Source organism: Rhodnius prolixus, unplaced genomic scaffold (assembly GCF_049639745.1).
Source record: "Rhodnius prolixus isolate KJV_2025 unplaced genomic scaffold, Rpr scaffold_12, whole genome shotgun sequence".
Classification (NCBI taxonomy): Eukaryota; Metazoa; Arthropoda; class Insecta; order Hemiptera; family Reduviidae; genus Rhodnius; species Rhodnius prolixus.
Window position 1 is genome coordinate 3,176,749 of NW_027411635.1, and position 13,101 is coordinate 3,189,849.

A 13,101-nucleotide genomic window follows, 5' to 3' on the forward strand; every position below is an offset into this window, starting at 1 on the left:
TCGGCTTTAACATTTCACGCAGAAGGAATTAACTTCAACTTAGGATCGCAGTAATTTCAGTATTTTCTAGAATCTTGATTGGCTGCCTTCTGATCAGGGTCATTTTCATTTTTTTAATTACATTCACTACTTTTTCAATTACTGTGCGCTGTTGACACGGATCGGAAATTACCCAATTCGCTGCAATTCAGACAGAAAATCAATTCTAGAAAGAGGCTTTTTTTTTGCCTTGATACTTTTTATTAAAATTATGCAAATTCATCAAATAAGCATTTAGGTAATAATCTGGAGTCAAGTTAATAACAGAAAATTTACTTATATTGCCAATCAAGAGTCGAAATAACTCTGTTTGGTGTAAGAAACTAATCAATGAGGTGGAATTAAGTAGAGTAAGAGAGCAATTTGAGAAAAGTCAATTTAACAGTTTTTGAAATTGTGAATAATTCATCACAACTTTGTCCTCCATTAAGTTTCGATGTATTCAAACTTTTGTCAAATGGTCAAGTTTTGTTATTGTATTACAGCAAGATGACGCTAGGTCAGGCATCTCCTGGCAGACTGGTTCAAAAATTTATGAAAGTAACGGCGCTGAACTAAGTTTACATCCCTTCGAAAATCCAGTCTTAAAACTATTTGAAAATTATTTGTTTCGTGGTCCACTTCCCTGCTGTATTTTCTTCATCGGAAGGTTTAATAAAAAGCTGAAACTGGAGCGGTTTTTATTTTATTTCAAAATGAATGAATGTTAATCAGCTTTGTCTCCGGCAGCTGGTATAAGAATGCCTAACAAATATAAATCAAAATTTGATATATTTGGAGCATTTTCATTTTTTATAAACACCATTATTTCGTAAGATGTACAACTACTATGAAGTAATCGGATGGATGTTGCAGGTAATTTCCATCAAGGAACAGACCATAGAACGAATTATTGCGTTCGCCACTGACAGGTATCACGCACCAAAGTTACACTTAAAAATTCGTGTGAGAAATGGACAGTTAGATGTTGTTCCCAAAATTGAAAAAATTATGCAAACTTTTATACAACTAATTCTAGAGGTGAGTGTTTTATTTACTACAATATAAACATGTCTCAGTTAAAATAAATTTTTTTCAAGAAAATTTTTTTAACAAAAGTGATACGCCTGCATTATGTAGTGATTATACATATTCATAGTTATTTTAAATTAAGGTACCATCCTCTTCTTTCACCTACTAAGGGGAAGAATTGTAATCGTGCTACATTTGCAGTTTAATTTCTCTTATAAATAGTACTGTAATTGCAGTATAATTTCTTTTACTTCTCTTAAGGGAGAAGTAATCCCAAAGCACATTTTAATTACTCTCTTACTTCTACGTCTTCTTCCCACCAACTTGGGACTAGTTCCCCATATTTTGCCTCAGTCTGCACTTTTTCCCATCAACTTGATACCATTTACTAACTCTTCACAATTTTTCTTTCAATTTCCAACTTCATTCCACCAATTGGTACTTCTTCTCCATAAGTTTTAGCAGTTTTATTTAATTTTACTCTTCTTATTCCTTCAACCATAATACCAACTGAATACTAAAAATTTGTGCACACTTTTCACACTGTGCATCTTCTTCCTAATAACTTGTTACCACTCCTCCAAACTTGAAGGACATCTCTCACATTGCACATCTCCCTACAATCAAGGAAATACTCCTCCATAACTTTTAGCAATTTTCTCTTAGCAAAGTGCTATTTACCTTCCCCTTTTAACACCCTTCTACTTTTATTTGAAACGTTTCTCTGAGAAAATAGTTTTTGACAACAACTTAAAGCATATTTTCCAAATCTTTCTCCAGAGTTAGTTCTACCGCCTACACAGTAGAAAGTTTTGTTGAAAGTATTGCTTATTCCAAATACAGGTGGAAATTTTATTCGTTGGTTTATTTTAACGGTATAAGTATAACGTACCAAGTCCATCTTACTCCTGTCTATTAATCAACAATCCATCCATTAATTTTTATGCATAAATATTTGTTATTTATAAATTACTAATTTTTATGATATATTTTTTTTAATAATAAATGATTTTATGGTGAGCCTGGTGGAGCTGGTATGTACCGATTCTGGCTAGAAAACAGTCACTTTTAGTGGTGATCCTAGTGGTATTGTAACAGCTGTATGTTTAACAAACATTAGTAAGTTTAAAGGAAATATCAACAATATCAGTTGCAGTTCTATTTGTGCGTTGGGGCGTGACAGAGTACCTTGCGCTGTCGCTCAGTTGCACCGTTCGGTGTGAGGTGGTGTTTCTTGTCTGCTTTTTTCCAGATGCGCCTGCAGGGCACCGGATGTACATGTACGAGGCGTGTGCCGATGATGAAAGTGCACACCATCACCGCACTTAATTCACTACTTTATTTTTGCTTGCGCACTTGGTGCGAAAAGTATAATATTGTTCGAAAAAACCCATGAAGTAAACTATATGTTTTATTTTGGTCTAGTTTTCAAATTTTCCACCCCCGATGCTGTATCTTCATTTTTGGCGGAGTTACGGCTAAAAACCTAATTGAGGTTTCATAAGGACCACTGGTTTTGACAATGATTATGAAAACTACATAAAAAAACTGTGAAAAATGACGTTAATTCCGTTTCGATATCCCTAATATTTGTCGAGATATTTAAGATCAAAGTTACAATTTTATCTATTCGTGAACGGTTTTCAATATTAATTTTCCACCACAAATACAAGTTTTGGGAGGTCCTCTGAATGCAAAAAAATGTTTTTGGTGACGCAAAGTAAAAAATTAATAATTTTTTTATTATTAATTAAAGTGTGTCTATTACTTTTATTTGAAATATTTTTGTCCCCGTTTCAGCAACTTGCCCTAGCCACAACTGATTCTCACTAACTTATTTTTTCGAACAGGTGGCACAGATGGCCAATAATTTTTGCCACATTGATGCAATCATGGACGAAAACGTTAAACACGAGTTAATCAAAGCATTCTGTACAGACATATATATCAGGAAGAAATCAGCTGAAATGGCAGATGGATTAATGCCTGTTTTGGCACCATTGCGAGAATATTGCCAGGCAATAGGTAATAAGTATAATGTTTGCTGTTAAATTGTTCAGGTAATTAGAAGCTTGTTAGAAATTTTGGCGTGAAAAAGCAAATTAGCTTCTATCGGTTTAAAGGTATCCCTTAAATCTTTTGGAGGATTCTTCTTTTTTACAACCCCTAAAATTTCTAGTCGTTACTGGCAAGAGAACCTTACTTTGGGGCTTATATAACCACTGGACCGATTAAAGCTTGGTCTCCCTGGAAATAGTTCTCAAGGGACAGAGGTAGTACAATTTTCATAATTGAAGAAGGGTTGGGGCATAAAAAGATCCAAGTTGCTTTTATGTAGACCAGCAAACTTCATTTAGCTGTTCATACAATGGTCAGAATATTTACTGAAAAATTATGTGGGAAAGGAAAATACAGTGGTTACGTTTCTCTTACATCTGCTGACCAAAGGCTAAAACTAGTATTGTCATTGTACTGTCAAAAGACATTTTTTCATTGTTTTACTATTTTCCAGTTGAGAAAACCGGTCCTCAGCTGAATAAAAAGTTCAACATCACTGAAAATACTCTAAGAGAGCTCTATCACAGCTTCGTTTAACTTACCTCATGCAGAACACCTAGCAAAAAAAAAGCTTGGAATGCTTATTCAACTGTTAGAAAGAGGTCACGAAACTGCCTGCTCCTTTAGGAGATACGCACTAATCAGTTTGAAACTGTACTTTGGCTGCATTATGACTGTGGCGTTTGATCAGAATGCATTTGATCAGATTAAGAGTGTTCTTTCAACAACCCAACCGCTTTTCTTCATTGTTCCCACCCATAATTAATTATAAATTATTAGAATAATGACAGACTTTATTTTGCACCCAACACAAACAATATACAAAGAGATAAAGGTGCACAGATATCTAATATAATAAATTCCCTTAATCGAATAGTCAGACTTGTAAGAGTTTATTTTCTCCAAGTTATTCCGTTTTCTTTTACCCGAGTATATTATAAACCACATTAGCGTATGGTATTTGCTATCTCATTGAAAAATAAGCCTACTATTGTTTCACTGCTTCTCCAGTAAGTTGGTATTAAGTAGAAGGTCAAAAATTATGCCACTACATTCAATGATTTTGTCTTTCTTGCAGCGTTAAAATATGCGGAATTGGATCCTCAATGTGTGTTCGGAATGCCTTTAACCATTAGCGACAATTTTAACGAGTTGAAAATAAAACTTGAATATTTTGAAGAGCTGAAGAGATCCATACACTTAATGCCAGACTATGAGTACATTAATACCTTTAGGTGAGTTCGTTTGAAGTTGTAATTTACTTTTTGGTAAATTTAAAGTTTTTGCTTTTTTTATATAACTTTCTAATGGATTGAGTAAAAAATTAATTTCTAATGTTTAGCTCAAGCAAACACTTATAGCTTCTTTTTTTTCACATATTCACTTTCTATGATTAGTTATCGGTTTCTTCTAGATCGACCTCTTCTTTACTTTTGGTTTTCCAAGTTCAGTTTCTTTGGACCCCCTTTCGTTTAACATGGCTAAAATACCTCAGTTTTTTTCTCCTACATTTTGCAGCGTGGTATCTATATTTTCCCTTACATCATTATTTATTTCCCTCCTACCTTTTCTTCAATGTCATATTGAATAAACTGGAGATAAATTAAGTCTTAGTAATCAGAATTATGTTTAAAAAACAAAATGTTATCAAAGGTAAAGCATCAGGTATTATAATGGTATAAATGATGGTCCATCACATTTGTGAGAAACACTCTAAAAAAAAATCGCTTAAAATGTTTTTCAGATTGGACCAGATAGCGCTGAAGCACCAGTTATCAGCGCTGTGTAGTTTGCGCATCCGCGAGGCTGCCGCCAATGCTACAAACTGGGTCACCAACAAAGCTCAATTGTAAGTACCGGTCTCTTCGTAAGTTATTAAAGAATTAATTATCTATGAACGCATGAACGACACGGAATTTAAATCAAAAGGGGTACCCATCCTAAACTTCCTTGTGGCATAGATTGGTCTACCAGTCTGCTTACTTATTTTAAGATGTCCTTAAATTCCAAAACTTCGTAACTTATTCTTCAGAGTATATCTTTCCCAAACAAACTCACCCTGTCATTGACGAAAGTAGTCTGTCAAATGGAATGAGATAAACTCCATTCAGAGATTCTTAACTACCAACACTCTCAACTGTATGTACTTAATTGGGAGAAGATATGTGAATCTCTCTCCTAGTCGCAAAATTGCTTCGTGACTACAATCCTTAGCTTAAGACCTCCAGTACGAAGTTGAGGATTCCGCAGTAACAAGCTCAACCATTCTCTAAGGTCTTGGGTCATTTTTATCTGAATGCCTTTTAGTGGAGAAATAATTATTTTGGAAGGATGATGGTTTTGCTTTCCTCATTTTAGAGGACATGGACTTTAGAGGGTTTCTGAGGGGCCACCTTGCTTCGTCTGAATCATTTTATTTATAGTGATTCTAGAGAACAGAGATGCCATTATTTGCTGAGAATTCAAAATTTGAAGATTAAGAATTGCAGTACAGAAAATCATTAGGTGTTCAAATTACTATAGTTATTTCAAATCGGGGATATAAGAGCCTTAATATGATCGCGACCCTTAAGACCTCTGTTAATGGAAGTGAACTAATTTGGTGGTTGGAGATTAAGCCACGCCTAGAAGTAAAATAAGTTACTTTAATTTTTTTTTTCTGCCAATCTTCCGCACCTTTAATATTTTACTTTTATTTCAAAAAATTAGAACCAAATTTTCTATTTAATTATATCGTTATTTTTGCAGGATGACCATTGCCATGCGTGGTCTGAGCGAACGAGCGAAAGAAGTAGCCGACACAACAGAAGAACATATAAAGTTGGGAAAGTTCATGGCACATGGTTCAACAAATTTAATTACATCAATGTACACCCGGATGATGGACATCACGCAAAAATACTTTAATATTCAGTATGGATTGACCACGGAAAACTTGATGGCCATCAAGGATATGTTATTGCAGTACAACGAGCTGGATATGACCGTAGAGAATTATAAATCGGTTAGTTGTCTCCATAGAAGTTTTATTAATCTTGTGGGTCGATCTTGGGTCAAAGGATGTTGTGTGACCAGAAGCGCATTCCCTGAAAAACTGTGGCAAGGTTCTATCCGGCATATCTCTGCTACAACACTGGTTAAGTATTTGGTTTTTTTCTAGAACGGCCAGATTTGGTTGTGGTCAGTGTTGGCACGTACTGTGTCTATTTCTTCTCCATACAGCAGCCAGTCTTGGTCTTCAGATTTTTCAACTGCCTTCCGAAATCTGCAAGACCTTCTGAGGAATCCTTTATTAAACCTAGCCTATTTTAACTCAACTGTTTATAGGTATTTTTTTAAAAAACTTTTTCCATCCATACTAGCCAAGACTTGGTCCAGTCGATCGTAAATTCCCTCTGTACCCTTCTTCACATTTGTGTGCCCATTAATTACTCTAAGGAAGGTTAGGATTTGCAAGGTACTATGCTGGAAACATCACTCAATCTGTACTGACCTTATTATGGAAGTAGTCCATCATTCTGCTCCATCTCTTGCTGGAACCATTTTATTATGGACTTATTTCTTCGCTAATATAAGAAATGACTGCTGATTATTAATTTTCTCTTTCCTTGTAGATGTTTGAAATGTCGAAGAAAGAAAGAGAGGAAATAATGTTGCATAAAACTGACGAATTGAATCGCGATCTCGAAGAGTTCGTAGCGCAGTACCTGGACAACTTCAACGAACTGGACGATGATGAACAAATAGAAGAATACAAACAAGTAAGTGTGCAAAAATGTATACATTTATAATAATAAAGTCAACTACTTGACTTTTAAGAAAATTTAACAACGTAAAATGTGGTAACAGAAAGTCGTGTGAGTATTCAAACCAAATTTTATTTTTCTATTTTGTGAACAAAAGAAAATAAATATTGTTCATTGTTTTTGGTGACTGATGTATTAATTCAGAAGGAAGAAAAGAATAATGCCAATTTCAGTCATGATTTCTTATTTTGCTGAGCTTACGAGCTTGGGACTAGGTCATCTTCAGGGCTTATTGACAATATAATATTTTTACATTATCATAAAGTTCCTGTACATTCTGTCCTGTCTGCTTACGAACCTAGGTCGAAAGATCGGCAAAATAAAAAAAAAATCATGACTGAAATTGGCAATTTATTCTATTCTTCCTTCTCTGACTAATTTATGAATGCCTCCATATGTGGTTCAGCATAACGCCAATGCTGAACTTCAAATTTGATATATGGTTTAGTTGACCACTACAAGATCTGTTAAGAGGTTTCAGTTTGAATCCGCCAACTAGAAGAGCCACTTTACCGAAACGATTTTTCAGTTTTTGCGCATGTTGATGTCATTTTACATGTGTATTTGAAGCTTTTTGCCGAGGGGGGATATGGCTTGTCTTAAAGGTGCCATTTCTAATCCCTATGATGATATTTACTAAGCTTTTAAGACCATAAATCCAATAGCCTTGAGTTTGGGCATTCAAAGAAGAACAAATAAATTAATAATGAATATAAATTTACAAAGCACAGCCTCAAAAAAATGAACAAAGACAAAAATATTCGTTGTACGTTGGATAAAGGGCGCCCTGGACCAAATTTACTTCCCTAGTTCACATCACCCTTTTTTTTGAACCTGCCCTGAGCAGCCCATTTAGAAACACAGCCATTGTTCTCTAGTTCATTAAATTTCGAAAGTGGCGTTTATAGTGTTTAATATCCTTTATAGTAGTAATGATAATACAATTTCTGGAATTACCGTATTTGACGGTATATAAGACGCACTTTTTTTCCTAGGTCTCAAAAAAGTTACCTGCGTCTTATATGTTAAGGGCACAGTTGACTTTCAATACTGAATGCTATTTTTAGCCCGGATAAAGGTCTAGACACACAACTTTTTCTACATCTGCCATAATTATTTTATCAGGTTTAATAATGACTAAACTGCATTGCTTTAATTTATAATTGACTAGCCTATTTTTGTGTTAATATTTGTATTACGTTGTTAATTTTATATTTATCAGAGCAATTGGAAATTAGGGATAGTACTTAATGTGTGTTAAAGAAATATAGTTTTGTTATTAACTGGGAAAGCTAACTGTTATTGATAATATATTTTAATAAATTGCGTGACATTTGTTCTTATGTTTAATCGTTCCAAAACATCTGCTACCTCATTTTCATTTTTTTGGGGCGGGGCGGAATTATTTTTTTTTAAAATAGGGATTTGAATCAACTCGTTCCACCATCGGACTCGTTCAGTGGAACGAGTCCGCTCAAATAGCCCATCACTAGCACATAGTACTAGTGATGGGCAGAACGAGTCCGCGTTTGGAGTCGTTGGATTTGAATCGGTTCCAGGGTTGGAATCGATTCCAACAACTCGTTCACTGATTCCAGTCTGTACTTACCCTATGCATTAGTACAAATGTCACGCATTGTAATTAAATAAATCATTAAAAGTTAGCTTTTCCAGTTAATAACAAAACTATATTTCTTTAACACACATTAAGTAGTTCCCTAATTTCCAATTGATCTGATAAATATAAAATTAACAACGTAACCAAATATTAACAAAAATAGGCTAGTCAAATATAAAAATTAAAGCAACTGCAGTTTTGTCGTTATCTAGCTTGACCACCGGAGTTAACTTGATTCAAGAAGAAAAACGCAAATGGGTAGGAAATTATTCCCATAAAAAAAAATTATAACCCTTCAAACAAAATGATAATTACTCATAAAGAAAGAAATATTTATTTACTATGAATTAATATCAAGCTTTTAAAATAGCTTATTATTTTACAAAAAGAAAAAGCTGTGTGCCAAATCTTTAACTTAGCGGCTGGACGCTCTTTCTCTTATCTTCATTGGCGAAAGTTAAATCGTGTACATGTCATGACGACGATCAAAGTAATACTGAGCTAAAAAATAGTATTACCTAACTGGTTTACTTACTGCTGTATCCCTCCCACTCTATCACCTATTTCACAAACATTCGTCGATTGGAAGTTGGTTTTAGTTAAATATTTGTTTCATTTGAAAACAAAAAACATTATAACGCTTTCTCAATATGTTTTTAAGTTTTAAAAATTTGTTTTTGTCCATTACTCTTGTAAAATACGAAGAATTTCAAATAAAATATAATGTACAAACACAAATGATCTAGAATGCAGGTGGAGTCAGTCGTCGTTGTCATGGTGATGGAACCGTTTAACGACTCCGGTTCCAGCTCCAGCATTTTCTATTGACTAGATTCAGTGAACGAAAAAATGGAACGAGTCCGGTTTCAAAAGGATTTAAATCACTCCGGATTTGACTCCACCAATTCCAGTGGATTTAACCAATGAAATTGCTGGTGTTGGGCCGGAGTCGTTAAACGGTTCCATCACCATGACAACGACGACTGACTCCACCTGCACTCTAGATCATTCTGTGTTTGTATATTATATTTTATTCGAAATTCTTCGTATATTATAAGAGTAATGGACAAAAACAAATTTTTAAAAATTAAAAACATCTTGAGAAAGCGTTATAATGTTTTTTGTTTTCAAATGAAACGAATATTAAACTACAACCCATTTCCAATCGACGAATGTTTGTGAAGTAGGTGATAGAGTGGGAGGGATACAGCAGTAAGTAATCCAGTTAGGTAATACTATTTTTTAGCTCAGTATTACTTTGATCGTCGTCATGACATGTACACGATTTAACTTTCGCCAATGAAGATAAAAGAAAGAGCGTCCAGCCGCTAAGTTAAAGATTTGGCACACAGTATTTTCTATATGTAAAATAAAATATTAAATAATAAGTAAAGTAACTACAGCATTGCTTTTTAATTAATGAGATGGGTGTGCCTGGTGTTTCTTTGCAAGGTTCGCTATATTGGGTACGAAATTATTTTTCCTTCGACTCCCTGTCTTAGATCGACCCCTACTTTTGTTTAGAAATTAACAAAATAATAAAATGAATATTATTTTAGAATTGATATTCTAAAAAAACCTTCGAACTTATTTTATTCTTCAAGCATTAGTATTTAAGCTCGCCAGGTTTTGTATTTTGGTGTGGATTCCTCTTACAAGTTGGAATGTGTCAGTGAACTTCTACATAGTAGCCTTAAGTCAGTTTTATTTTAGTGTAAACGACTACAGTATTAATTATTTTCATTTTAATTTGCCTCAATTTTTTAGGGCGGGGCGGAATCACTTTTTTTTAAAATAGGGATTTGAATCAACTCGTTCCACCATCGGACTCGTTCCAGTGGAACGAGTCCGCTCTAATAGCCCATCACTACATAGTACAACATCGATTGCTTGCCGTTCATTCATTTATTCATTATTGAAATTTACATATCATGTTCAAAATAGCTTGCCGTTTGTTAATTTTCCTTAATAAAAATATGTTTGGTAATTGCATTCAGTGATTGTTTATTTGGCTTTTACGAAACGTGAGAACTAAAAGAAACCACATTTTAAGTTATTGTGGTACCGCGCTGTCGCGCGGACTATTGAAACTTTTTTTCCTTGTGTGTGGCCTTCTAAATAAGGGTGCGTCTTATATGCCGTCAAATACGTAAGTCGGTCAATTTTACTTTCAATCAATCAAGTCAATCTCACTTTCTCTCACTATTGGTTACATCTGGGTTCTGATAACAGGATTTCCAACCACTTTTATAGTAGACCTATATTGAAGCCAACAACTGGTGAATTTCTGTATGCCAGAGAATGATTAGATTAGGAAATTTAAGACAAATCATAAAGTAGAACTATGCTGCTAGAACAGATAATATACAAATAATTAAATTGACTACATTTACACCATAATATTATCGAGATATTGTGAAGAAACTTTAAAGACTGTGTTATTGATAAATAAAAATTAAATTACCGCTAAAATTCTGCATTTCGCAAACCAGTATGTTCTAGTTCTTAAGATTCACTTTCAACAACTCTTGCGAACCTATTCTGAGAAATTTTAAAACTTAAATAATAAACTCTAGGTAAATACTAAAGTGAATATTAAAATAAGGATTATCCTTATCCCAAATAGATCAAGTACAGGAGCATAGTTGATAAAAACAATAAACTGTTTAAAATCTGCTTTAACATTCAGAAAAAATAAAACGCAGCGAATTTTGTAGAACCTGGCATTAGTCCAATACCTCTATTACTTGTTTGTAGTTCGCTCTGAGGTATGACAGGATGCTGGAACTGTTCGAAGAGCGGGTCCGCTGGATCAACAAGGAGGAGACCGACTTCAACACAGCGCTCTCTACATATCCCGAACTGGATGAAATCAAGGTAAACATCAATGTTTTATCCCCGCAATTAATATTAAGAACATAAATAATGTCTACGTGTATCATCATGTCTACTTTTTCTTTGCAGTCAATTGTGTCTCCATTCATAAAGTTAATCTTATTCGCGCATGAATGGTCGGTCAGCTACAACTCCTGGATCAATGGACCGCTGGTTGATATAAGTGCAGATGAAGTTAACGATAAATTAGAATATTTTTTAAAGTGAGTATTTAGTTTAGTTACTTAGCTCAGGAGCTATGCTCTAAGAAGGAGTTGGAGTGGTTTTTAAGAACACACTGTGATGTTCGGAAAGATGGACGACTGTCGATTGTATTATTAAAACTGTCCGGTAGGATCAGAATAAAATAAAATAAAAGAATTTAATTGCTGGAATAAGTAATAGAAATAAAAGTTAAATTCTATATTAAGATGTTTACTTTATAAATTTTGTTAAGTATAGGATCTTAGATTTAAAACTTTTTTAAATAATTAAAATAATGATTTTTCTCTTCAAAATTATTAATTAATTTACAAAGTTCTTCTTTAGGATTATTATATTTGTTTATATGGAGTGGAATTCTAAAACTTTCATAGACTGGGCAGCTGACAAACAATTAATGTTTCCGGCTCGTTCTTATTGCACATTAAACAATGATCTTTGGGGTTTGATTGTACAAATTACATTATTGATTTTCAAATTTAATAACATAAGAGCCACCCAATCTTATTTCAGAAAGAATTCTTATAGCTTGAAAAGAAATGAATTTATTTAAGTACTGTTGGCCAACATTTTGTAATAAATTTTGAGAATTCCAGAATATATAAAACATATTGTTGTTTACTTTATTTGAGTCAGTTAAGTTGATCAAATAGATTTCGAGAAAAACGTTATCGAAAATGGGCAAAAACGTTATTTTCAGAAATTGTTATTCTTGTCCTTCTTGTTGTTACCTTTTTTGTAAACAACGTAGCGGCTAAATGCGTGAGCCGATTGTCATGAATGAGGTATCATTCGATTCGAAATTTCATGTAGTGTGCCTATTGTGGGTCTTGACGATGTACATCGAATGGGAGAGGAGTTAGCCCCATATATGAAAAGCCCCGTCCAAAATTATAACTGCTAATAACTCTGTAAATCTTGTCCCCATTTTGATAAAATTTGGGAGTATGGAGGGTTTAGGGTTTACCTACGCAACTTAAAAGCGTAATTCGGCTCTTACCATTATTAAGGGGAAGTATTGCAATAATTTTTAATTATGGGCGCGTGAACCGATTTTCATGACTGAAATGTCATTTGAATCGAAGTTTTAATTTTAGAAGTCTCGACGCTGTACATCTTAAGCTGGGGAGTTTGTCCCACGCAAGTGAGGCCTATTATTACTGATAACTCTGTAAATCTTTACCCGATTTGGATGAAAATTAGCATGAAGAATAATTTAGAATGGGACATTTAATTGAGAAGTTACTGTAAATCACTAGATATAAAAATTTTTTCCAACCAAGGGACAAAAAAATCCGTCCAAAAGATACAAAAATCTCCTGAACCAAAACTTAAAGTATAAAGGTTGATTAAACCCTAAAAGCAGGGGCGGCTTAACCTATTGTGCAGGGTGTGCGATGCACTCCCTGAGACAGCTAAGAGCATCGTCTTGGTCCATCATGGTACAACAATGATATGACAGAAGCGGCCAGC

The 13,101-nt window shown here is 34.1% G+C and overlaps 1 protein-coding gene across 3 annotated transcripts in view; it reads left to right on the forward strand.

Annotated features, from left to right (window-relative positions):
- Positions 1-13,101, forward strand: part of Dhc62B (Dynein heavy chain at 62B) — a 112,776-nt gene that overhangs the window by 6,745 nt on the left and 92,930 nt on the right. For 2 of the 3 annotated variants that reach the window (XM_074142796.1, XM_074142797.1), the window contains exons 6-13: positions 895-1,059; positions 2,901-3,075; positions 4,187-4,343; positions 4,853-4,957; positions 5,857-6,112; positions 6,723-6,869; positions 11,290-11,409; positions 11,497-11,630. In XM_074142796.1, the coding sequence (XP_073998897.1) occupies positions 895-1,059; positions 2,901-3,075; positions 4,187-4,343; positions 4,853-4,957; positions 5,857-6,112; positions 6,723-6,869; positions 11,290-11,409; positions 11,497-11,630 (1,259 nt within the window). Of the gene's footprint in view, positions 1-894; positions 1,060-2,900; positions 3,076-4,186; positions 4,344-4,852; positions 4,958-5,856; positions 6,113-6,722; positions 6,870-10,418; positions 10,682-11,289; positions 11,410-11,496; positions 11,631-13,101 lie in introns of those variants that run through there. The other variant, XM_074142798.1, reaches the window with a different exon arrangement.